At 44.0% G+C, this 27,280-nt stretch overlaps 1 protein-coding gene, 1 long non-coding RNA gene and 2 other non-coding genes across 6 annotated transcripts in view; 3 read left to right on the top strand and 1 right to left on the bottom strand.

Annotated features, from left to right (window-relative positions):
* The first annotated feature begins 10,128 nt into the window (after positions 1-10,128).
* On the top strand, positions 10,129-12,220 carry LOC103243203 (uncharacterized). The gene is made up of 2 exons (XR_501033.3): positions 10,129-10,492; positions 10,727-12,220. It is a non-coding gene; the product is annotated as an uncharacterized lncRNA (long non-coding RNA).
* Positions 10,579-10,648, top strand: LOC119622219 (small nucleolar RNA SNORD104). The gene has a single exon (XR_005238890.1). It is a non-coding gene; the product is annotated as a small nucleolar RNA SNORD104 (small nucleolar RNA).
* Positions 10,836-10,968, top strand: LOC119622228 (small nucleolar RNA SNORA76). Its single transcript, XR_005238898.1, has one exon. It is a non-coding gene; the product is annotated as a small nucleolar RNA SNORA76 (small nucleolar RNA).
* The window catches only part of TEX2 (testis expressed 2), a 114,489-nt gene continuing 98,220 nt past the window's right edge, over positions 11,012-27,280 (bottom strand). For 2 of the 3 annotated variants that reach the window (XM_008012102.3, XM_008012103.3), the window contains exons 8-12: positions 25,287-25,419; positions 19,341-19,466; positions 17,455-17,664; positions 15,353-15,473; positions 11,012-13,599 (exon numbers count right to left, since the gene is read on the bottom strand). In XM_008012102.3, coding sequence (XP_008010293.1) covers positions 13,477-13,599; positions 15,353-15,473; positions 17,455-17,664; positions 19,341-19,466; positions 25,287-25,419 — 713 coding nt within the window. In that variant the 3' untranslated portion in view covers positions 11,012-13,476. The remainder of the gene's footprint in view (positions 13,600-15,352; positions 15,474-17,454; positions 17,665-19,340; positions 19,467-25,286; positions 25,420-27,280) is intronic. The other variant, XM_008012104.3, reaches the window with a different exon arrangement.

The following is a 27,280-nucleotide window of genomic DNA, read 5'->3' as shown; positions in this document are numbered from 1 at the left end:
AGATTGCAGTGAGCCAAGATCCTGTCACTGCACTCCGGCCTGGGTGACAGAGTGAGACTATGTCTCAAAAAAAAAAAAAAAAGTGCTGGGATTACAGGCATGAAGCCCTGTGGCCAGCTAGTACGTTGCCTGAGGCTTAATATGCAGACCTTATCTATTCATCTATTCTCTCTTTCCTTTCTCCCTAGGAGGACTCATTTAACATATTTTATATATCAAATTTTAGAGCAGAAAGGGACTTTAGCCATAATGTAGTCAGCTTCATTTTGCAGATGACTTCATCTTTGACCTCTGCATGGATAACTACCGTTCATTCATTCAACAAAAATCACTGAAGGCTTCCAAGTACTAAGGATTAGTGCCATAAAGGAATATTAGAGAATTTGCAGGTTGATACAGGACATGCACAGAAATAACCAAGGTACAAGACTGACCATGAAGGCCGGGCATAGTGGCACACGCTTGTGATCCCAGCACTTTGGTAGACCAACGCAGGCAGATCACCTGAGGTCAGGAGTCTGAGATCAGCCTGGCCAACATGGTGAAACCCTGTTTCTGTTAAAAATACAAAAATTATCCAGGCATGGTGGCAGACGCCTTTAGTCCCAGCTACTTGGGAGACTGAGGCAGGAGAATCACTTGAACCCCAGGAGGCGGAGGTTGCAGTGAGCCAAGATCGCGCCATTGCACTCTAGCCTGGGCGACAAGAGCAAAACTTCATCTAAAAAATAATAATAATAATAAAGATTAACTGTGAAAAGCACAAGAGGGAGTGAATAAACTTAGAGAAACAGAACTTTGGTCATTGAGAGAGATCACGAAGGAAGGTGGTGAATGGATAGAGCAGGGAGGGCTTCACGGAAGAAGTGATGTCTGGAATGTGCCATCTGTCAGATTTGACTGGAAAGGACATTCTAGGGGGACAAGGAGGATCTGAACAAAGGCCTGGGGAAAGGAAAGCGCTGAGTAACTTCATGCAGGCCCTTTCCACAGTAATCGGTTCAGGGTGAAGCCCATGACATGAAAAACCTTCAGGGGGAATGCATGTGAGGGAGCAGGGAGCCCAGGAGCTGCTGGGTCTTCCCTTAGGATGATGCTGTTAGCACGGTGGCTGAGTGGGGCCACGGTGCAAGTGTTGCCTGGAGTCTGGCTCCTTGGTTTTTTTGTTTGTTTGTTTTCTTAGATGGAGTCTTGCTCTGTCACCGTGGCTGGAGTGAAATGGCACAATCTCATCTCGCTGCAACCTCTGCCTCCTGGGTTCAAGTGATTCTCGTGCCTTAACCTCCCAAGTAGCTGGGACTACAGGTGTATGCCACCATGCCCAGCTAATTTGTGTGTTTAGTAGAGATGGGATTCCACCATGTTGGTCAGGCTGGTCTCAAACTCCTGACCTCAAGTGATCTGCCCACTTCAGTCTCCCAAAATGCTGGGATTACAGGTGTGAGTCACTGCACCCCGCTGTGGTTCCTCTGGGTTTTCAAGTTGTGTGAGCTGGTTAGTTACTTTATGTTTTCTATTAAAATAAAAAGCATTCTGAAATTAGATATATAATTTATATATATATGTAAAATTACGTAATTTTACATATTATTTACTAACAGCACTAGAGAGAACTTAGAAAATTTTAAAAAGTGGCTTGATTACAAATTACTACAGAAGATGAAACAAAATGAAACAAAACATAGTCAGCATAGTAAATTACAAAAAAAAAATGAGGGAACCTTCCCAATTAAAAAGCAAATACTTCCCCAAAAGAAATGAAAATACACACCCATACAAAAACCTGTGCACAAATGTTCATGGCAGCATGGTTCATAATAGTCAAAAAGTGGAACCAACCCAAGTGTCCATCAACCGAAATGGAACAACAAAATACGGCATTATCTATTTAGTGGAATATTTGACAACCGAAAAGCAGTGGAGTATTGATACATGCTCTAATAGGGATGAACCTTGAGGACATTATGCTTAGCGAAAGAAGCCAGTCACAAAAGACCACATGTTGTACCATTCTGTGTATATAAATGTCCAAATCTAGAAAGATAGAAAGTAGACGAGTGGTTGCTTAGCAGATGGGGAGGACTGGAGAGTGATGATAAAGAAGTGTGGATTTCTTTTTGGGTTAATGAAAATATTTTGAAGTCGATTGCAGTGATGGCTGCATAACTCCATTAATACACCAAAGCCATTGAATTCGTACTTTATTTATTTTCTTTGAGACGAAGTTTCACTTCGTTGCCCAGGCTAGAGTGCAGTGGTGCTCTCTATGAACACAATGATCATGGCTCATTACAGCCTCACCCTCCTGGGCTCAAGCAATTCTCCTGCTTCAGCCTTCCGAGTAGCTGGGACTACAGGTGCCCCGCCACCGTGCCTGGCTAATTTTTTTGTATTATTATTTGTAGAGATGAGGTCTCACTATGTTGCCCCGGTTTGTTTCCAACTCCTGGGCTCAAGCGATCCTCCCACCTTGGCCTCTCAAAGTGCTGGGATTACAGCCATGAGCTACAGTGCCCAGTCTGAATTTTTAACCTAAATGAGTTCATTGTATGGTACGTAAATTATTCTTCAATAAAGCTATTATAAAAATGTAAATGGTCTATACAGGCCAAGTAAAAGGCTGAAACTGACCAAGCTGAAAAAAAATCAAGACCATTATATGATGACTACAAAAATTAAGCTTCAGATACAAAGGCATAGGTCGGCTAAAAGTGAAAAGATGGAGAAAAATAAGATAGACCTTGTGAAAATGATAAAGTTGGAAAGGTTATACTGACATTGGCCAAACTGACTTTAATACAAGGAATGTTACCAGAGATAAAAAGCGGCATTTCACAATGATAAAAGAGTCTATTCATGAACAAAACATAGCGATCCTAAACGTGTAAACACCTAAAAACAGTTCGAAAATACATGAAGCAAAAATTGAAGTAACTGATGGGTGAAAAAAATAAACCCACAATTAGATTAGATTTCAACACTCATTTACTGATAGGATAAGTAGGCAAACACTAAATTATAAGGCAAGATTTTCAGCCTCTGTGTTACTGACATTTTTGGCCAGATAATTTAAGTTTTATGTATGTATGTATGTATGTATGTATTTATTTGAGATGGAGTCTCACTCTGTCGCCCAGGCTGGTGTGCAGTGGCGTGATCTCGGCTCACTGCGACCTCTGCCTCCTGGGTTCAAGTGATTTTTCTGCCTCAGCCTCCTGAGTAGCTGGGACTATAGGTGCGCCACCATGCCCGGCTAATTTTTGTATTTTTAGTAGAGATGCGGTTTCGCCATGTTGACCAGGCTGTTCTTGAACTCCTGACCTCAGGGGATCCGCCCACCTCAGCCTCCCAAAGTGCTGGGATTACAGGCATGAGCCACCGTGCCTGACAAGTTTTTAATTTTATTTGTACTTGTCCCAGCTCAGTCTTTGTTGTGGGGGGCTGTCTTGTGCATTATGGAATGTTTAGCAACACGCCTGTAATCCTAGCACTTTGCGAGGCCGAGGAGAGGGAATCGCTTGAGTCCAGGAGTTTGAGACCAGCCTAGGCAACATGGTGAAACCTCGTCTCTACAAAAATAAAGAAACAAACAAACAAACACATGCATATATGAATGTTTAGCAGTATCCCTGGTCTTTATCTGTATGAGTTACCTAGGGCTGCCATATCAAAGTACTGCAAACTGGGTGGATCTAAAACAACAGAAATTTATTCTTTCACAGTTTTTGGGCTAAGTCTGAGATAAAAGTGTTGGCAGGGCCACGCTGTCTCCGAATCCTCTAGAGAAGGGTCCTTCTATGCGTCTTCCAGGTTCTGGGAGCCCCAGGTATCCTTGGCTTATGCAGACTAACTCCAATCTCTACCTCTGTCCTCAAATGACTGTTTTCTCCTCAGGTGTCTCTGTGTCCAAATTTCCCGCTTCTTATAAGAACACCAATCAAATTGGATTAGGGCCCATCCTATGAACTCACCTTGATTATATCTATAAAGACCCTGTTTCCAAATAAGGTCACTTTCACAGGTGATGGGGGTTAGGGTTACAACTTTTTTTTTTTGACACACAGTTTCACTCTGTTACCCAGGGTTGAGTGCAGTGGCACGATCATGGCTCACTGCAGCCTCCAACTCCTGGGTTCAAGCCATCCTCCTGCCTCAGCCTCCTGAGCAGCTGGGACTACAGGCACAAATCACTGTGGCTGGCTAACTTTTTAAATTTTTTTGTAGAGATCGGGGTCTTGCTTATTGCCCAGGCTGGTCTTGAAATCCTAGCCTCAAGCAATTCTCCTGCCTCGGCTTCCCAAAGTGCTGAGATTACAAGCATGAGCCACCACGCCTGGCCGGCTTCAGCATTTCCTTTTGGAGGACACAACCCATAACACCACCTAATAGGTGTCAGTGGCATCCCTCCTAGTTGTGAAAACCAAAAGTGTCTCCAGATATTGCCAAATGTCCCCTGGATGGCAAAATCGCCAGGCTCCATTGAGATTCCAATAACACTATCAACTACCTTGATCTCCTTTACACTTACAAAACATTATACCCAACAACAAAAGAATACACATTCTGGAAACACTTATTCTATTTTATGGAATGAAGTGTTGCCCAATTAAAAAAGAAAGAAAGAAAGAAAAGAAAACGAGGGTGCCACAGTGGCTCACACCTGTAATCCCAACACTTTGGAAGGCAGAGGTGGAAGGATTGCCTGAGACTGGGAGTTCAAGACCAGAGTGACCAGCATAATGAGACTCTATCTCTAAAATAAAATTTAAAAACTTAGCCGGGCGTGGTAGTGCACACCTGTAGTCCCAGATACTCAGGAGGCTGAGGCCCAGGGATCTCTCGAGTCCAGGAGGTCGAAGTTGCAGTGAGCCATGATTGCACCACTGCACTCCACTCCAGCCTGGGTGACAGAGTGAGACCCTGTCTCAAAAATAAAATAAAAATAAATAATAAAGCTTTAAAAATACAGGCCAGGTGCAGTGGCTCATGCCTGTAATCCCAGCACTTGGGGAGTCCGAGGTGGGTGGATCACTTGAGGTCAGGAGTTCAAGACCAGCTTGGCCAACATGGTAAAATCCTGTCTTTACTAAAAATACAAAAAAAAAAAAAAAAAAATTAGCTGGGCGTGGTGGTGCATGCCTGTAATAATCCCAGCTACTTAGGAGGCTGAGGCATGAGAATTGCTTGAACCCAGGAGGCAGAAGTTGCAGTGAGCTGAGATTGCTTCATTGCACTCCAGCCTGGGCAATGGAGTAAGACTCTGTCTTAAATAAACAAATATATTCGAAATGAAAATTTCTTTTCAAGTGCAAGATAGACCATATGCTGGGCAATAAAATAAGTCTCAATATGATAGCCAGCCTCTGAGATGGCTCCCCCAAAGCCCTAACTCCTGGTGGTCATGCCCTGGTGTAGTCCTTGCCCACATGGTACCAGAGATGGTCTAAGTGACCAACAGAATGTGGGAAGTGATGATGCCCCTTCCAAGATGGATTATAAAAGACATCACAGATCGTGTTCCCATCCTCCCCATCTCGCAGGAGCACTTACTCTGCAGGACACTGGCCAACTGCCATGTCACAAGTGGTGTGAAGGCGAGGCCCGCAGGGTGAGGGATGGGGGCCTCTTACCAACAGCATCTGAATGAGGCTGGAAGTAGATGCTCCAGACAAGCCTACAGACCTGGGTGACATCCTCATTACAGCCTCACAACAGACCCTAAGCCAGAATCACAGCACTAAGGTGCTCCCCAATTTCTGACTCACAGAAGCCGTGAGATAATAAATGCCTGTTGTTTTAAACCACACCAGGCTCCAGGGTAATTAATTTGTTATGCAGTAATAAAGAAGTTAATACACAAAATAATTAAAAGGACTGAAATTGTACAGAGCATATTCTCTGACCACAACAGAATTAAACTAGATATTAGTAAAACATTCTATTGATACTAGTAAAACATTAGAAACTAGAAAATTCTAATATCTATTGATATTAGTAAAACATTAGAACTAGAAAATTCTATTTTTAATTTCTGTTTATTTTTTGAGACTGAGTCTCGCTCTGTTGACCAGGCTGAAGTGCAGTGGTGCGATCTCAGCTCACTGCAACCTCCACCTCCCAGGTTCAAGCAATTCTCTGCTTCAGCCTCCTGAGTAGTGGAATTACAGGCACCCGCCACCACACTCAGCTAATGTTTGTATTTTTAGTAGAGATGGGTTTCACCATCTTGGCCAGGCAGATTTTGAACTCCTAACCTCCGGATTCACTTGCCTAGGCCTCTCAAAAGTGCTGGGATTACAGGCGTGAGCCACCATGCCCAGGCTATTTTTGTTTGTTTGTTTGTTTGTTTGAGACAGAGTCTCGCTTTATCACCCAGGCTGGAGTGCAGTGGCACGATCTGGGCTCACTGCAGCCTCTGCCTTCTGGGTTCATGCGATTCTTCTGTCTCAGCCTCCCGAGTAGCTGGGATTACAGGTGTCTGTCACCATGCTCTGCTAATTTTTTGTATTTTTAGTAGAGATGGGGTTTCACCATATTGGCCAGGCTCGTGTCGAACTCCTGACCTTGTGGTCCGCCCACCTCGGCCTCCCAAAGTGCTGGGATGACAGGCATGAGCCACCATGCCCGGTTGCTATTTGGAAATTAAACATAATTCTTCTAAATAACCCATGGGCCTTTTCTGCCTCAACTGCTTCCAGGGCACCTGAGAAAAAGCTTGTGATGAGGTGCGGCAAAAAATAGAAGCCAGTTCTCAAGTTCACCCTTGATTGTACCCACCCTGTAGAAGATGGAATCAATTTACAAAAATTTACAAAATTACAAAATTTTATTAAAATAATTTTAGTAAAATTAGATTTAAATTAATATAAATTGCATTTCTACATACCAAAAATGAACTCTTAGAAATTGAAATTTAAAAATAGTATCTCTCATCTCAGAAGCTTGACTAAAAAAAAAGAATGAAAATAGTGTCATTCATAATAGCATTATAAATGAAATCCTGAGGGATAAATTTCACAAAATATATGCAAGATTGTACAATGAAAACTACGACATTGCTGAGGGAAATGAATAAGACTTAAAATAAATGAAGAAATAGACTGTATTCATGGGATGAAAGACTGAGTGTTGTTAAGATGTCAGTTATTCCCAAATTGACCTACAGATTCAATACAATTTCAGGCAAAATTCCAACAGGTCTTTTGTAGAAATTGACAAGTGGATTCTAAAATGTTTCTGGAAATACAAACAACCTAAAATAGCCAAAATAATTTTGAGAAAGGACAAAGTTAGAGATCTTGTATATCTGATTTTAAGACGTACTATAAAGCAACAGTAATTAAGGGTATAGTATTGGCATAAGGATAGATAACAGTGCAAAAGAAGATACTGTTTAGAAACAAACCAACTCATATATGGTCAATTTTTTTTTTTTTTTTTTTTTTTTGACAAACATGACAAGGTAATTTAAGTGAAAGGATATTCTCTTCAACAAATGGTGCTGGAACAAGTGAATATCCATACACAAACAAATGAACCTAACTCTTGTCTTACACTGGACACAAAAATTAACTTGAAAAAGATAATAGACCTGAATGCGAGAGCAAACACTATAAAACTTCTAGAAGAACGAGCGCAGTGGCTCACGCCTGTAATCCCAGCACTTTGGGAGGCCGAGGTGGGCGTAACATGAGATTGAGACCATCCTGGCTAACATGGTGAAACCCTGTCTCTACCAAAAATACAAAAATTAGCCGGGCATGGTGGCATGCACCTGTAATCCCAGCTAGTTGGGAGGCTGAGGCAGGAGAATCACTTGAACCCAGGAGACAGAGGTTGTAGTGAGCTGAGGTCGCGCCACTGCACTCCAGTCTGGTGACAGAGCGAGACTTTGTCTCAAAAATTAAATTTAATTAAATAATTAAATAAAATTAAACTTCTAGAAGAAACCATATAAAAGAAAAATCTGTATTAGGCCAAGATTTCTTAGATATGAAACCAGAAGCACTACCTATAAAAAATTTGATAAATTAGATTTTCATCAAAATTAAAAACGTCTCCTCTTTGAAAGACTGTCAAGAAAATAAAAAAGCAGTCTGGGCACGTTGGCTCACGCTTGTAATCCCCACTTTGGGAGGCCGAGGCAGGTGGATCACTTGAGGTCAGGCGTTCAAGACCAGCCTGGCCAACATGGTGAAACCCCGTCTCTACCAAAAACACAAAAATTAGTCAGGCATGGTGGTCCGTGCCTGTAGTCCCAGCTACTAGGGAGGCCAAGGCAGGAGAATCGCTTGAACCCAGGTGGCAGAGGTTGCAGTGAGCCGAGATACTGCCACTACACTCCAGCCTGGGCGACAGAGCCAGACTGTCTCAGAAAAAGAAAAAAGAAAAGAAAAGAGAAAAGAAAAGAAAAGAAAGCAGGCCGGGCGCGGTGGCTTATGCCTGTAATCCCAGCACTTTGGGAGGCCGAGGTGGGAGAATCATGAGGTCAGGAGTTCGAGACCAGCCTGGCCAATATGGTAAAACCCTGTTTCTACTAAAAATACAAAAATTAGCTGGACGTGATTGTGCACACCTGTAATTCCAGCTACTCGGGAGGCTGAGGCAGGAGAATCGCCTGAAGTTAGGAGGTGGAGGTTGCAGTGAGCCAAGATTGTGCCACTGCACTCCAGCCTGGGCGACAGAGTGTGACTGTCTCAAAAAACAAAACAAGACAAAACAAAAAAAGTAATGGAGCAAAGCTTCTGTTGCTCCACATCCTCATTGGTATTTGGTATTTGAGGCATTTAACACATCACAATCAAAGCCAACAGCCAACTTCCAAGCAAGTACATAATACACAAAATAGAGCTGTGGACCAAGTAATTACAACACAACTAAGGTTGAATTAATAAATAAATATTTTATACCATATTTGTACCTGATAGTGAAACATCTTCATTTCCACAATCTGTGGAACACTTATAAAAACTGATATTTTAGATCACAAAGAAAACTTTCATACACTGCCCAACGCAGAAACTGTACTATAATGTAACAAATGTTGAATAACAAAAGTTAAAACAGCAACAAAAATAAATAATCTAGAGGGTACTAAACACTTGTCAAAGTCATTATTGCTTTGGATTAAAGAGGATTTTTTTTGAGACGGAGTCTTGCTCTGTTGCTCAGGTTAGAGTGCAATGGCGTGATCTCAGCTCACTGCAACCTCCGCCTGCCAGGTTCAAGCGATTCTCCTGCCTCAGCCTCCCGAGTAGCTGGGATTACAGGCGCCCACCACTTCGCCCAGCTAATTTTTGTATTTTTAGTGGAGACGGGGTTTCGCCATGTTGGCCAGGCTGTTCTTGAACTCCTGACCCCAGGTGATCCATCCGCCTTGGTCTCCCAGAGTGCTGGGATTACAGGCGTGAGTCAACTCCCGGCCAAAGAGGAATTGTTTCAATTTAAAATCTATATAGAAAATAATGAATATAAGAGCCCATTCAACTACAAACTCATAAGGTGAAATGGTTTCACTATCACACACACACACACAAAACAATAAATGTTCCGTATTAAGAGGAAAAAAAGGAAAAGAATTTCCAAGGAAAACAGGGGGGCAATAAAGATAACCAGCGACTGTGACTGCTGGTGTACTGTGTCCCCACCCAGTTAAGCAAACTCTCATTCAGCCACCTGCATTTCCAGTGAATGGGTTCAATCAACTCTGCGAAACTTTCCCAAAGTTTCTGTCCTTTCTGTCCTTTCGGCTTCTACAGTAGGCTGTTCATAGCTCTATTTTAGTATTTATTAACGTTTTGCAGTCCCAGGAAGTTTTCCACATCACCCTGCCCTTTGAAAACCTTTGCTTACCACTTAGTACGTGCCAGGCAATTGGAATTAATTCACCTAATCCTTACAACTTTTCTTTTTTCCCCCGCGGTGTGTGTGCGCGGGGGGGCGGGGAGCCGGGTATTTCCTAATTTCCAGAAATTGAAGCTCAGAAAGGTTAACTGAGCAAGGTCCCAGAGCGAACGCATCACAAAGTCAGGATGTGGTGCATTTCGGTCCACTTTCAATACAAGCTCTTTCTACCACAACAGGTTACTTTGCACTCGGGGGCAGTTTTCAACTTTACATTCTCAACTCCTATCCTAGCTCCTGGCACAGAACATGTCATCCAAGTTAGGCATCACTCGTCCCCTGCTCTTGGTAAAGTTTTCTTTTGCGGACGGCACAGAAATGCGCTCATTAGCAGGTGGCGATCGAGACGCTGAAACGCAAACGATTTGAGACTGAGCGGCTCCCATCTCTATGGTTGGTATGTGATCCATCTATCCTCTGGAGGATTCAGCAAGGACTACCAATCACCAGACAACTTTACTGCACGTGCTCGCAAGTTGAACTTGCTATTGGTTAGGGGCAGTAAAGCCCGCCCACCAGCTCTGGTCGGCTCCTTTAAGAGAAAGCCATCGCCATTCCCCAGCCTTTCACCGCCTGCAGATTCCGGGAGGTGAGGTTGTTTGCCAGGCGGGCCGTCTGGCTGGGTGGGCACCAGGGCTCGGGGCCCGGGAGCAGCGAGGCGGGGGAGGCCGGCCTGCTGTGATGACATTCCAATTAAAGCACGTGTTAGACTGCTGACGCGGGTGATGCGAACTGGAGTCTGAGCCGGCCGAGCGAAGCAGGGAGGGGGCCGGCGGGCGGGCGAGCGCACACCGGCTCATCCATCACTCTCCTTTTCTTGTAGCTCCCAGCCGATGACGTCGGGTCTTATCGTCCTTGCTGCTTTGCCACCCCATTCCCCTCAATAAAGTGGTTTGAACCCAACCCTGGTGTCGGTGTGTGTCGTTGGCGACGCGCTGTCTTTGAGCCCCCGCCGAGCCTCCTCGTGGCGCCGGGGGTCAATCTGCAGCGCTAGAGCATGTGCTTGCGCATAACTGGGGCCGCTTGGCCCCCCGCGGGCGGCCCTTTTAACCGCGAGCGACAATAAGTAACCTGACTGTCCGGCTGCTAGGCTGGGCAATTTTCCAGGGATTTTGCCACGACAGGCCTCAACCCGTAATACCAAGACTGGAATGGTGTGTGAGGGGGACGGTGGCTGACGGGGATACGCGGACTGCTGCGTAGTGAGTGCCCCTCTGTGCTCCCATGCGTTCCCCAGCCCTCCCCGAGTGCATCGCGCGCGCTGTGCCTTTGCCATGAGTTCGACATAAGTCCCAACTGTCCTGTCTGCCATCAGACGCGCAGATTTAGTTGAAGGCAGCTTGGAATGGCGTCTGCAGGGCTGCTGTGTCCTTGACATAAACGGATTCAGTGTGGAACTGCATGAGTTAACTCCTGACTAAAGGGGTAATCGACCTGTTTACAACCACCCACCATGCAGGACTATGTGTGACAAGCATGGGACTAAAGCTTAGGGCAGGTTAATCTGTCACTCCTAAACAGTTCAAAATTATAGGGTGGTTGTGAAGATGAATTAGATTTTATATATAGTTGGGGACAACATAGACACCTAGTTACAGTCCAGATTCTATGGTTGGTAAAAGATCTTGCACAAGGGCTCCAGTGAAATGTGCATCAGTTCTGAGTACAAGGCAGCAGTGGTGGGCAAGGATGCACGTATGTGCTCACTACATGGGCATTCGATGAATGAAGGTGTCCCGAATGAAGATAACTAGACGATGAAGGGTGTAAACTGCAGCCCAGGAGCACCACTGCCCTACCCCCTCAGTTACGAACTTTCACTGGATTCTTTAAATGTAGGCTGAAGATAATGGCACATAATTTGAAGGGATGTGAGGATGGCTTTGCAGCCTTAGGACTGGGCAGTGATCCAAACCAGTTAAGTGAAAGCTGCCATTGCCAGGTGAGGGTCCCAGTGCTCCGTACTCACTTGTGCCCCTATCTGAACAGGATTCAGTAGAAATGACTTAGATGCTTATCTAGTATTTGACATGAGATATTTATTTTGTGAAACAATGCAAGCGATTTTAAATCCCCACATACTATTTGATTAAGTGCAACATGGTACAGTCATGTGTAATCTCTTTACACGATAGTGCATCTAGTCCTTAGCCTTTAGTTATTGCACAACAATTATAAAGACCAGTGACCAGGACACGCAGACTGTGACAGGCAGATTGGCCTACACAATGAAAAATCAACAGTACACCAACTGGAATGGTCAAACAATTTAAGTCAAATGTTTTAATGGTGCAATTAAAATAATCAAGGATTCAAACATGTTTTCAATATATTAATTTCTTTAAAGTATGTTCAGGCAAGGTGCTGTTTAAAAAACCACTATTAGCTTTGTCCACAGATGTAAGTTATCAAAAGTTACCCTAGGTAATTTTGAGGTTGAATGCAACTTTAAACAATAAAAAATGGTATTAGGTTTACTTCTTGAAGCAAATTATACAATAAGAGAGCCCCCAACCTTGTAAACTAAGCATTCTGACACAAATGCACAAAATTAAGTTGGCAACATTAATTTTGAGATGTAGTGTGATGCTGAGCAAACTTTTGGTCTTGACTCTTGAAATAATTTAAGAGAGCAGTTCTCCGTTTTGGCCTTCAGGAAGAAATCTGCCCGTGGAACTCTCCCAATCAGATTAACAAACTTTCGATTCCCATATAAAACCTGGAGGATACAGGAAATGCCAGATGGAAAAGTTGTGGTTCTGGCTTTCTGGCCCCACCCATCTGTATGAGAGGACCCATCCTGTCATTCTGTGCAGTGTTTGATGTTTTCACATATGCTCCTGTCTCAGGAAAACATTCAAGATTAGCTAGCAGCCAGGTGGTTGTACCTCATTGGTAAAAGGCTTGGGATGGTTTGATCTCATGGCTTTGCCTGATGTTCACATAAGTTCCACTGTCCTGACCCAAGCTGATAGCGTGTTATTGTGTGTGTATGTTCTATGGCTACTTGCTTCCCAAATGCACAATTTAATGTGAAAAAAAGTAAGTTGCTCTGCCCATCTCTTCTGTCACCGAAATGAAAAGGCTCACAGAATTCCTCTCCCCACCCTCCAGACACATTGCACACTGACATTCTCTGGAAGTGTGGAAGGCTGCATACAAAGTGTAGAAGTGAAAAAGTCCCACTGTGCACTGGCTGCCTGAAGAAAAGCTTTGGAGGAGTAGAGGAGGCAAGTTGTTCAGCTTTGCTCTTACTGTGCTCATTTGCTGCCACAAAACTGGGTAGACTTAAAAGCCATGGTGTGGGTCACCTGTAACTTCTGGATCCAGCATGATTCTTCCGTGGTCTCCTTTGCCAAATCAAAGCTTTGCAGCAGGCAATCCAGACAATTGTCACTGGCTGCGGGGAATGACACCTCACAGTGGAATGGGCACTGGCAGGCAGAGGGCAGAAGCAGTCCTTTAAGAAAGAGTAGCTGTGGCACAGAGGCCAGTGCTACAGTACAGATGGCGGCCAAGAACCCCACGCGTCCAGCTGGATGTCACAATACGGGGAACATCTGACATCACCCATCATGGCTGATCAGCAGCCTCCACAGGTGGGTCTTTCAGGAGGCAGGAAGTGGAGCGAGGGTCCATGGCTGAGTGCATTATAGTGATATAAACATCATCCATGTTTGGCATAACAAAAACTTTCTGTAGGAAGATATTAAAGAACAGCTATGTGGAAGAATGCCTTGCCAGGCTGTCACCCTCCTTTGTTCTGAGAATTTTAGGCCTTAGACACATTTTTAAAAATACATATAAAAACTTTCTACGCATTCCAAACTAATTCTTCCACCATACGTACTTTAGGAAGAGTTGAGGAATCACATACCAGTGCGTGGATACGAGAATCATCTAATATATCAGCTTGGAGGCAGAAGTGGCCTTTGATTTGGTGTACATTTAATAAGACTGCCCATATGCACTGATATATATCCAACAATTTAAAAGAATTGGCTTAAGCTGTTCACAGCAGTTCCCAGCTACTATGTCTAGAACACATATTCCATGTGGATTATCCTTTTATTAATAAATCCTAGCAATAAAATGTAAGCTAATGGCCAGGCGCAATGGCTCACTCCTGCAATCCCAGTACTTTGGGAGGCCAAGGCAGGCGGATCACCTGAGGTCCAGAGTTCAAGACCAGCCTGGCCAACATGGTGAAACCCTGTCTCAACTAAAAATACAAAAAAATTAGGCCGGGCGCGGTGGCTCACGCCTGTAATCCCAGCACTTTGGGAGGCTGAGGTGGGCAGATCACAAGGTTAGGAGATGGAGACCATCCTGGCTAACACGGTGAAACCCCATCTTTACTAAAAATACAAAAAATTAGCCAGGTGTGGTGGCGGGAGCCTGTAGTCCCAGCTACTCGGGGGCTGAGGCAGGAGAATGGTGTGAATCCAGTGGGGCAGAGTTTGCAGTGAGCCGAGATGGCGCCATTGCACTCCAGCCTGGGCGACACAGCAAGACTCTGTGTCAAAAGAAAAAAAAAAAAGAAAGAAAAGAAAAAGGGAAAAATATAAGGCATGATGTTTTTTTCCCCTCACTAGGTTCAAAGTACTTTTCTATTTGGTGATGACATTAAGCTTTTTCAGAAATTGGTTATCAGTTATGTTTAATCTCTAGTTTTTAAATAAGAGGATTTTTTTTAAGGCAGTAACTCAAAATACACCACTGCAAAAAGAACGTAGGTCTTCTTCAAAAGGTGAAATTTCATTAAAAGTAAACAGTTTGCTAATCCATAAAACCCTGACAGACAATTGTGCTTCAAACATCTGATAAAAGTTTGATGGAAATAGCTCATCCCAGGGCCTCAGCTATACTGATACTACCTTTGGTGGCCAAATGCAGAAAAACAAGCTGAGAGAGTAAGCTCTGGCTTAAACTCCCAGACTACACTAGAAGCTACCCAGGGGAGGGAGAGGCCTGATTCATCTTTGGACTCCCAGGGCAGGTGGTACCTGGCACACAGAAGGGTTTCCAGGAAAGCTTGTTGAACTGATCAAACTGAGCAAGGTGAATAGCACACAAGAACAGGGGGGCAGCCTCCCTGCCCACAGGTGGGGTGCTAAGAGTTGGGCAAGGCCAGGCCTTGCATAAGAGAAAACAAAGCCTGAGAGTCCCAGCAGGCTTGCTGGGAAAAGACATCATCATTTTGCTCTGACCCACATCTTTTGGGTTTCCTCTGAAGATGACTTAGTAATGTTCTGTGGGTAAGTTTCAGGGCTTTGACACTGTACCTAAAACTTTATTCCCATATTTGATCAAATGTAATACTCTTCTGGGATGAAGGTCATCATCAGATTTTCAAAAGAGGATCCTTACCCAGCTGAAGTTCAGAACCTCGGTTCTACCCAGAGCTTCTATACTTGGTGTGAAATACTAGATAACACCAGAGGTTTACCTGAAACTCTTGCTCCAGTTTCTTCTCTATCCAGTCTGTCACATGAACTAAAGTCACTTCTCTCTCTCCAAGTTTTGGCCGAGCTTTCAGCTCCACATGTGGTGGCTTTCGGAAACCATACCTTTTTGAAGATAATAACCACATTTAGAAGCAAAGCAAGGAATGAGGCACTGAGAGCACACATTCCTCATTTACATGGGGCTTTATCACTACTTAAAATGTTATTTTCTTCTGAAAATGCCCTCTAAAAATATTCCACACACAAAGTATGAATTGTGAACCCCCTGTGTTCCCTAGATGGTGTTAGGGCTGTGGTGGATTTAGAACAGTTCTGACAAACGGAAAGCCAGGAAGCACACTGGAAAAACCCATGACCTGGGCACTGGTTTTTGTTTTTTTCTAAAATGGCAATAACCTTTTTTCTTTCAATTTTTATAAAAGTAGTATATGTACATTACAAAAACAAAACATACATTCAAGCAGATAAAGCAGAGAGTGAAAGACACACTGCCTGTCTCTGAATGTCACCCCCAAGAGAGGACCACGGACAGAAGTGGGGTCAACTCCCCTTACATTCTCCTGTGCATATGTCGATCGGTAAGGTTCTAAACCTGTTTTTTCACCCTACACCCCAACAATATGCTCTTTATGACTTCCTGAGGGAGCAGACTGGCAATCAGAACTGTTGGCAAAGTATCCAGACAAGACCATGTGTGCTATCAACTAAAACCTTACATCTGTCATGGACCAGTGCTTTTGGAAATACAGTAAAAGTGTCAGGTTGCCATAAATATTTCTAAACACTCTCAATATCTATACTTACCTTTATAGATCAATAACACATAGGTCAGCATTTGAGCATGCCTTGGGTAGCGCTATCCTAGAGCCCTTTTATTTTATCTCCCCCTGAGCAGAGGCATTTAAAACTGATAAATCTAAAGAACTGGCAGGGAGGAGAAGAAATGTATCAACTTTTACTATTACATTTTTTTTTTAAGGTTTGAAAGACTATACAATATATTAACAGTGGTTATTTCTGGATGGTGAGATTATGGACATTTATTTATTTATTTATTTTTCACCTTTTCCCAATCTCTCTCTCTCTTTGTTTTTTACAATGAAAATATTACTTTTTAAAAAAAAGTATGAAAAGGCATTTTAAAGTTTTATTGGGAAATACCAGCATTATCGTTACATGGTTAGTCAATTCAAAAACCCTTGTCTGATCATTCCTAGAAATCCTTCTGAATACCAATGATATGTACTAGCACGTTGGTTTCATTCTATGATAGAACAGAGCTATATTTTTGTTATGAGTGTAGTTTATGGTACAATGAGATCTCTTAATGCAATCACTGTTTACACTTATGCCCATTTTTTAGGACTTAGCATGTCAATTTTAAATTGAGACTCACAGACAGTGATGCTGAACTCATCAGTAATTTATTTCAGTGACTCTCAACCCTGGCTTCATCACCCCCCCACCCCTGAAATCCCGGGGAATGGGCCAGGCATATCTATATTTTTAGCACTTCCCCAGGTGATTTTAACATGCAGCTGGTGCTGATAATCAAGTCCTCAGACACCAGAGGCACATGCTCCTGACTCCTCAGCATCGAGGCCTAACTCAGGAAGTCTCCCTAACTTCCCAGACTCTGTTGGATGTGTGATCCCCATCTTTAAAGTAGGGATAACAATGGCATCGACCTCAACAGGATGCTATGAGGACTAATCAGGTAATGCAATTACAACCAGGGCCAGGCAGAGAATAAAGGCGCTATCTACAAATGACAGCTGTTATTACTGGCAGAACAGTTGGCTTTCCAGAGGAGGAAGACCAAGAATAGAAACAGCTTATCTCATAAACTTCATGTATTAACTTTTCCTACCATGTGAAGATGAATTCTTGAACATGAATTCACCACTCACAGAAGAAAGTACCATCAGATTTGCAATTAATATTAAGGTCCCATGAAAAATGTTTGGAAGTGCTTCTGCCCGGGAGATGGTACTTTCCATAACCTCAAGGTTAAGCAGGCTGGGATTTTTGTGGCCATGCAATAAGAGGAATCACTTGTTGTCCCTGAGGGCCCTCTACGCACCATACTCGGTCAGTCGGGGGTGGTGGAATGTTGACCGCCAAGGTTCCTCTACATTCTTGTACTTCAACAGTGAGCAGCAGGGGTGTGTTGGAGACTTCTTCGATCTTCTTTTTAATAAACTCTGTTTCTGTTGCTTTTTGGAAATATTTTGACTTGGTAATTTTATCAACAAACCTCATAATCTTACTTGTTCGATGACCTCCAACGTACCTTCAAATGTGGAACACAAAGGGCGGTTAGCATGAACTTCACTCTTTCACAGACAAAAACCTGTGGCTCTTTGTTCCCCTTACTCGATGTTTTGGATAGGGTGATTCTGTGTTGGGGTGGGGGGCATCCTGTGCGTTGCAGGGTGTTCAGCAGCATCCCTGGTCTCTACCTAGCAGATGCCAGTAGCACTTCCCCTAGTTATGACAATAAAAAATGTCGCCAGACATCGGCAAATGTCCTCTGGGGGGCCAAATCACCCCCAGTTGAGAACTACTACTTTAGAGAAGGTGTAAATGTCTGAAACAGCCCAAATGTTGACAATGGAGAGCTGGACAAAGTCCTCATGCAGAGGTTTCTCACCTGTCCTCTTTTACACTACTCCAATACCAGACAGAAATCCAGTGACATATCAATCTCATAATCTCCATGCAGCAAGTAACAAATCATGCTGCATCAATAGGAAACAAATCGGTAATTAACGGACTGTCTTTAGGTGGTGTCACATGGCTACCCTGAGTGGCAATTACTTTTCAAAGGGCTTGGAACTTCTTAAAGAAAAATGCAGCCTGGGCAACACAGTGAGACCCCCATCTCTACAAAAAACAAACAGAAAATTAGCCAGGAGTGCTGGTGTGCACCTGTAGTCCCAGTTCCTCGGGAGGCTAAAGTGGGAGGATCACTTGAGCCAAGAAGGTTGAGGCTGCAGTAAGCTATGATCGTGCCACTGCACTCCAGGCCTGGGTGACAAAGCGAGACGCCATCTCAAGAAAACAAAATGCTACACCAAGCTGACGTGCTCACAGGCCAAGAAAATAAGCTGTGGTATCAGGTTACATGTACCATGAGACTGCCCTCAGAAGAAAGGATATTTGCTTTTTAAAATCCCCCACAGTTCCAGAATATGAGGAATAGTATGTGTTCAGGGAAAAGCAATCATTCTTAAGTAGGTCAAGCAGCTCGACTAAATAATACACACAAACGTTGGCACCAACTCCTCAAACATCTGAATTCTCATCTCCTGTAGGATTTCAAAAGTGAATAGGTTGTTTTTTTCTTATAAAAGTTTCTGAATTATTTGGTTCCTTATAATCTTAGTTTCTTCAAGTCACTTTACGTAATTAAAAGATCCTTGTGGATAGGCTGTTTAAGCACTTTGATCATTTCACAGCCCAAATAACAGGCAGAGTGCCCCCCTCCAAATGAAGTTCATGATCCAAAAGATCAGCTTAGTTATCAGCGCTTTCAAAATTCGCCAAAGAAAACCACCTGAACGTTTCTGCTTTGCAGGAACTTGCAGCTCAACAGAAGCAAATGCACTCCAGCTGAAGCTGAAGGGAGGGAGGCTCTCCGCTGGCTCCGGGGGGAGGGGGCGTGTGCTCTGCTCCTTCTAAAGACTCAGGGCGATGCTTTTCATCATCAGCACGCCCTTCAACTTCTCTATTATTTAATCAAACAGCACCAGAAAGCCATTTTAGTAAGGAAAGCTATATGGGTCTTTTCATGTGGGGGCCTGGAATTTAAACAGACCACTGACCTGGGATATTAATACAAAAACCATCTACTCAACATGAAAGCGGAAGGAAGATCACAGAGGAAGGAAGGGAAACAAGGCTCACTCCTAACTTGCTGTCCTGATCCCTGGAGACTCAGAGGCACAGAAGCACTGATCCACTCACCCTTCGGTCCCTGGGAGGAGCTGTTTGTCTCCCCCGCTGGGCTCTGGGGCATCGTCTTCCTCGGAGGAGCCAGCGCTGGAGGATTCCTCATCGCTGTCTGCCAGACAGAATGCCCGGGGCCTGCAACTGGACAGAGAGAGAGTCACCACCACTGCCTGCCCTCACCCAAGCTCTGCTTAGAAAGAGAATACACACACCCATGCACACACACTCAACCACAACAGGGTTGGGATGTAACTTACTATACCTCGTCATTCTCTCCAACCCACCCAAAACAGAAGAGGTCCAATCCAAGAATCCTTGGATCAGCGCAGACGCTCAGGACACTCTTCAATGCCAAGGCCTCTGACAGGACCACAGAGGACTTGGGCCCAGAAGAGGTTGCTTTTGAGCATGCGTCAGAGGACAGGTGGTGGGAGTGTGATGCACACATAAAATGCAGTGATTTCAATCAGCAGTGCAGCGGGAGCCACGTGGGAGGATGAACAGAAAGAGCAGATGGTTGCAAGGGTGAGGTGACAGCTTATACTGGTGACATGGCCACTTCTCACCGATGATGGGGTGTTGAGGCAAGTCCCTTGGCTCTGGCTTAGTTCAGCAACTCTGATGCTTTCTGGCTTAGTTACCCTCCAAGTTAGTTTTGACTCATGCGTCCTTTCTAGTGAAATTACATATTTCACTCCACACCTGCCCTATCTCCTGAAAGTCACAGAAAAAGCCAACAACCACACACACACACAAAAGTCTCAGGAGACTCTAGGAAGCAACTGACATGAGAACCCAGGAAATTTTCTGGAAAAGTACACAACTAAAGACCATTCCTTTGACTGAAGTAAGGGAAAGCCTCATGGGAGAGCTGTGTCCCTCACTCAACTCTCCAGGGCGGATGCTCAGTTCCAGAGGTGCGGGGTTGCTGGATTACCCGCAGAGGTGAGGGGTCCAGTTCCTCTCGGATGGGACCTGGGGGCTTCTGGGCTGAGCCTTGGGCCTACAGAAAGCAGGTTCCTCCCTGGACTGTGGCTCTTCTTCAGAAAGTACTGGCAGGGCTGTGTCTGAGTCCAGAGACTTAAATGGGACAAAATGAACTAGGGACAGAGTAGTCTCTGAACACTATTACACAGCCAAATGGTCACCAAGCAGAGGCTGCTCATTGGATTTTTGATGACACAATTACATGGACAAGGGAAGGCAGTGGGGCTCAGGGCCTATCTCCCTGCAGCTGCAGTCCTTTGGTTTTCCTGACGCTGTCCTTGGGCCACCAGAGGCCCACTGGGACAGTTATCTCCTAACCAACAGGAGCCAAAGGCACCCAAGGGCACAGCACACATGCCAGTGTGGAACTGAAGGCCCAGCAATGGCCCCAGCACTGTGCACTGGGAGGGCAGGACTGAAACCTCCACCCTGGAAACAGGAGCCGGCTGTAAGAGGACCCGGACTGTGTCCTCCCTGGCAGGACACACAGCTCCTCCTCAACAGCACTGTGAAACATTAGAGCCAGCGCTCCAGCCAACAGGCTGAACTTCCACATTAAAGGGAAACTCCCTCTGCAGAAACAAAAGCCTCTTGTCCCTGACCACAGGACAGCACCTAACTGGCTCTTCCTCCTTCCACCAAAGGCCTGGCTGGTCCAGGAAATGCTTATGCGTATCCGCTGGTTGCAGAGTCATATCAGAGTGTGCTGTGGTTAGGCAGCCCTCACAGGAATCTTGTATTTAAAATGTATATAGCAAAATTTGATTCCCATGAAAGCCTAAACTGGGTCTTGGGTGAGGAAAGCCAGAGATGTAAATCCCCAAAGATCACATACCCCTCTCTGAAGAGCATCGGAGTTCTCCATCAGCAGGATGGCAGTGCCTGAGGCTCTCTGATCTCGTGCTGCCAGGCGTGGAATCTGTCCCCACAGCACAAGGAGCCTGCTCCTCACGCACAAAGCACAAAAGGCTGCCTGCAAGCTCTGGGACCCCAGTGAGATCTGCTGAGCCACCGCTCCTTGTGTCCCCACCGGGGCATATCATCTGGCAGCTCCAACCCTGGGCAGAAGATGCCAGAGGCTGAGCATGGTGGCAAACTCTCAGGTTACCAAGTTAATCCTCTGCAGGTCACAGAACAGGACAAATTTTGTGGCTTGAAGTGAACACTTTAGGTAACGCTGTACACTTCAAGCAGATCAGATGATGTGAAATCTGATTTTGACCGAGTGGTACCTCTGCTCTCCACACTAGGGGCGGTATTATGTGGCATCCAGTACTTAGGTATTGTAAATGTAGCCCAGTGTTTGCCTGATATTCACTTTTATAACTGAACATGCATTTTATGATCTCAGCATGAACTTCAGAGAGAGATACACCACACTTCCTTGTAGAAGATGTGCTGGAATGTAATCAGCCTACTTGTTTTAAACACACCTCAGAATTCCAGATAAGTGTGATATCCTTTCAAAGAGACACCTTAAAAGGCTTATTCCAGTTATGTTCCTTCTGCCAAAAATCTTTTGGAAACGTCAGATATATAAGAAAAAGTGAATTATTTTATCACTGATACTCTTAGACCAAATATTTTATTTCTTGGTCTCATAACCACCATCACCTCTGAGGACTTCTAGCAATTTCTCAAAGGTCCAAACCATCTACAAAGCAGGACAATTTGCTGTTACTCAGGTTAGCTAAAAGAATGTCACGGACTCTGGAGGCAATTGTAAAAAGCAGCCCCCAAAATGCTTTCAATGAAGGATGCATAATTAAATTAAGAAGGCCTGTGAGATGTTTGCTTTGAGGGGGACCACCCTCAAGAATGTACTAATTTTCTTTTGAGAAAATCAGTTCCATACACCTGCCACAGGCACACATGTGCATACACACCCACAAAGTAGAGAGTCACAGTGTAAACTGCAAGCACTCAGTGCCTAGAACACCAGGGGCCTGGGGGCACAAGGGTGGTTTGGGGTAGATGTGGACTAGTGACCCAAAAGGGGTCAGATGGGGCCAACTTCTGACTTGGGGACTTGTACAAAGGGCCCAGACTGCAGTGGTGGAGCAGTAAGAGGCCAAGTGCCTTATAGGAAACACTTCATTCCCATGCCACTTTTCATTTAAAGGCCACCCAAGAGGCAGAGCGCTCCCTTTACTAACTCATTCTGGCCCTCTGCAGGGCAGTTCCTGAAGTAGATGCTGCTCAGCTCACTATCTCAATGCCATCTGAATGCCGTACTGCCCAAAAGTTATGTTACCTGCAGTGTGCGACAAAAGGACTATTTGGGAAATGAAAAGACTAAAGGAAAAATGCCCACGAAAATACAGCAGACACACACTTCAAAGGGAAGAGACTTTGCTAGGGCAAAGCTACACAGGTTCCAATCTCAGTCTCACCCTCAGGGTGCTAACTAAAGGTGAACAAACTTCCTACCAGTAAGGAGGACATCTCACAGGTTGAGCAGCATCTCCTCAGAGACTCCGCAAGAGCACAATCATTTGCACACTTGAACAGGGACTGAAAAAAGCAGTGAGACGAAGCCGAGGCCCTGCCAGGCAGGACACCAGGAAGCAGACCCTGATGTGGAGTGAGGCCCTGGACAGGCGGCCACAGGCTGAAGGGAGGGCGTGGAGGAAAGGGCTGCTGCTGGCCAATTCTTCAGACGTTCTGCGCTTTGGAGGTTTAATATTAAGGAAGATGTCAGTTCCAAAGATCATGCGCTTCAAACACCTACAACATATGCTGACTCCTGTCCCTTCTCTGCTACTAAGCCCCATGGTGATTCCATAAACCTCACGACTGAGGAAGTGAGGTGAATTCTGGAATCACTTCTGGGATTAGGTTCTTAACCACGGATGGGCTTTCAGAGGTTCACAATGCTCCTAGAAACTGTGAGCCAAATGGTGTATGTGGAAGCATTTTCAGGAAGAAGCACCCAGTGCTCTCAGGTTCCCGAAGGGATCCTTTCTGAAAAAAAGGGGTAAGGGTCCATTTTTCCACCCTTTTCTCCCAAATGAAGTGCTTTTGGATTGTATTCCTCCTTACTTTTAAAACCAAATGACAGCCAATTACACATCAACATATAATTTAACACCCTCACAGGAAGAAGCAAAACATTTTATAACAGACTCTCAAAGAAAAAAAAAAAAGTACTTTAGAAATATAAGTGAAATATAATACCATCAGATTCCTAAAGCAGAGGATTTTTTTCCACTCAGTCTAGAGAAGCACAGCTTTCCAGAAACACGTCCATCCTCTGATCGGCCAGAGTTTATGAACTTGAAACTAGGCCATGAGGGCTGCAGGAATAGCAGTGAATGTGGACGCCTATGTGGCAAGCACATCAGGGACCGGCCTGGTTACCACCCCTGGTGCCCAAGACCCCCTTTGCAATGGAGTCCCTGCACCTCTGTGCCTACATGGGGCTGTTTCTAGAAAGGGCTCCTTGCACAAACACATCTGCCCGAGGTTGCTCTGCCACACTCCCTTTTTATTAGAACTCATTTTCAAGACTGCTTCTGCCTCAGGTGCTTCATGTTCTAGGCAGCCGGTACTGCAACTCTGTCGTCATGAGCTGGATTTACTGTGCTCGGCTATGCGTGGGGGTGGGGTGAGGACAGCAGGACCAGGAATTGAGTCTGACTAGATCAGGACTCCAGCAATTCAAATTGGGGAAGTCTGTAAGACTTTCCCTGTCAGGAAAGCCTCTTAACTACTCCTGGTCTGGGTTCTCTCAGGCTCACGAACTGTGCCTTTATGTCCAAGAATGTGATGAAAAGACAGGTTTCCTCATGGTTTCACATGGGATCAAACAAGACTCAGAAGTTACAGGGTATGAAATGCTATGTGGAGAGTTGATAAATACCACACTCACCAGAAAATACAAATCCACAGATTGCCGAATCCAAACATATTTTAACAAATAGAAAAATGAAAGGAAAATAGCACAGACACAGGTTAGATTGCATATAGCTGGTAAAATTCTCCAATTATTAAAATAGAAACATTTCATTAAGTAACTTGCATAAATCAGAATAATCTAAGTAAAAGAATATTCTCAAATGTATAACCCAGCTCTCCAATCTGCTATTACCACAAGCATGAATATAAGCATTAGGTCAGTACCAGAACCAAGCGAAAATCTAAGAGCCAGTATCTTATATTTAGACCCCCAGGAGGTAGCTCCTTGTGACATTTTCGTGTCATCATACTGTTGATTCTATGCAAAGGGCTAAAGATGTGAGAAGCAGCCTCTAGTCAACATTTTTAATATGGTAAAAACAATAATATAATTTAAATTTATTGTCAGAGCAGTCATTTTTAAGGAGAGTAGGATGTAAAAGTTCCAGCTTATCCAGTCTACGCATTTAAGAGGGAAAAAAAATTAAGCTTCATGAATTACCTCACAATTTTGGAATATTTACTAAATCAGACAAACCCTAGGCAGTAGATATGCTATCTACAAAGAAAGGGATTTACTAGGCAAGTCAACTTTGTATTATTTAGGGAAAATGCTTCTCAAAACACTTTAGGAGCACCCTCTGTGCTACAAAATCAATCATCTAATTAAAAGTAATTCTGACTTTGTGATTAAAGCAGGTAGATTCAGCCTGCTCCACATATTGCTGTTTATGACCGGAAGGATCTTAATGATTCCATTCGAGGATCATTTTATCGCTCGGATGAGTCTGCCTTGCTTGTCTGAGTCAGTGATGCTTTCTGGGTAATCAATTCCATGTGTACCACCACCAGCACTGAGGTCAAAGGCACTGTCACAGCTGAGCTGGGTTGGGAAGTCACAGGCCGCTGGGGATGAGACTAGGAAACCATTCACTGAAACGCTCTGGTCCAGGAGCACTTACACAGAAGCTCACTCAACATCCAGGGGCCACTACACATCAAACCTGCTTCTCAAAGGCTGGAGGGAGAGGCTGGTGCCCCAGGATTGATTTAGTAAATTCATATATAGCCCCTTACCCTTCTTTGCCAATTTCTCCAACCTTCAGGGCTTCAACAAGAGGCTCTTTACCTAGTTTGGTCAAATTCATTTTGGTCTCGAGAGTCATCAGAAAGGACCCATTGTAGGACATTTCCAAATCAATCCAGAGTCCTGGAGAAATGGTGAAAAAACAGAAGGTTTTTTTCCCCCAAAAAAACACATGACTATAAATGACAGTATAAAAACTTACATTTAAAAATATCTAAGTAGGCATCATATTGAAAGTCCATGTATCGTCTGTCTACTAATCTAGGTGAGAAGAGGACTGAGCGCGCACTATGCCATCGACACACATGAGAAAAGGTCATGGAACAGATCGAGCCCCTGGTAAACAGCCAGCATCTCAGGACCCATTAACACAGTCCTGGGGAATTCAGTGCACAAGGCAGCACTGGAAGGGTCCCATGCTCTGGCTTCTAAAATCTCCTTGTATTTAGTAAGAAGATATATGCCCAGCAAAAGAAAATGGCTTGACCCAGGGCAAAGCCAGGACAAGGCATGCTGATGCCCAGCCAGTTATGAGGCCGAAGGGAAGTGCTAAGACTTCACTGTAAGCTGGGTTGTTCTTTAAAGACACATATAAGAACCACTCTTTCTTAAAATTCTCCAGTATTGGGAGTGGGACATAGAAATTGGCTCAGATTTAACAGGAAGAGTGACAAATGGGAACCAAAGAATTAACTTTCAATTCCCAGGATTATCCAGATACAATTGGGTAATCACTTTGTACCTTAAGCTAAAAATCAGCTCCTTAGGAAAGATATTACGCCAATGAGATCATATCTAAAAGGCTTGTAGCTTCATGGAATTTTACTGGGATGGCCGCTGATCAACGGTTTAAAATGCAAACAGGGTTTATCTCATGACCCTCTTCTACTTGAGGATTCTATGATTTGTCAAGTATTTTTCTGTGATTTTTCAGACTCAGGGCTCCTGAAGACCTCATGGACTTTCTATCAAAATGTGATCCTTTAAGTGGGTGTTTAAATGTTAATAAACTTTTATAGATCCTCACATGACCAATGACAACATCTAAAAGGAAATTAATCTAAAACCACTGTTCACATACAGTGTTGTTTTCAAGCTATTACAGTAAACGGCCCATCCCCTACACAGCCACCACCTCAGATAAAAGCACTGCTTAACCCCAACCAGCACTAACAGCATCATTCCTCACTAAAGGCAGGATGATTTCCATTTTGTGTTCAACAAATTCTTTTTACCATAATTGAAGGTAATTATTTTCCATGAATGACCTGGTTTAATGAAGTGATACGGAAATCAACTGTGATTATCTTCTTTGCAGCAACACTCACAAAACTGCTTTATTTCTTGTTTACATTAAGCAGTTACAAAGAATTAATTAGCTTGCTCTTCAAAGGTACTATTACTGGAAATAAAGGGTATATCTGCTTTAATAAAGAAACTTAGTTTTTAAGCACTTCAGGAGAAAGGGGATTACAGCAAAAGGCTAATATTAATATATTTAAACTCAATGTAAAAAAACAAGAAGATATTTATTGTTGTATAGTATTTCCAGCTTTGAGAATTAATAGATTCAAACTACCTAGTTACCATATACATCCAAACATAATAGTTTCTTTTGAAAATTCTAGTCAAGTTTCCAATAAATATTAATAGTATGCATTGCCTTTGCAAACTGACATATTAAAGGCACCAGAATTATACTTCTTACAAAATGGAAAGTTTTGCTAGTCTGTTTTTTAAATGAAGAGATATGGATTTAGGCTTGGTAAACTGCTGGCTCACGCCCCAGTCACGGGGACATTCCACCCAATGATGTGTGGTCCAGTGTCCCTGCCAGGAGCTGAGGGGCTGGAGGAAGGCCCAGGGAAGAGCAAGGAGCCCAGTCACATAGATTGGGGCTTACGCTTCACTGGAAGTTTCTTCACTTCTGTGGCATCAGTCCCCTCGTCTGCACCAAGGAGACTTATACTGCCTCTTCCAGGGA

This window comes from Chlorocebus sabaeus, chromosome 16 (genome assembly GCF_047675955.1).
Source record: "Chlorocebus sabaeus isolate Y175 chromosome 16, mChlSab1.0.hap1, whole genome shotgun sequence".
NCBI lineage: Eukaryota > Metazoa > Chordata > Mammalia > Primates > Cercopithecidae > Chlorocebus > Chlorocebus sabaeus.
The sequence above is the reverse complement of the archived record's forward strand: the minus strand, read 5'-3'. Positions and strand labels throughout refer to the sequence as shown.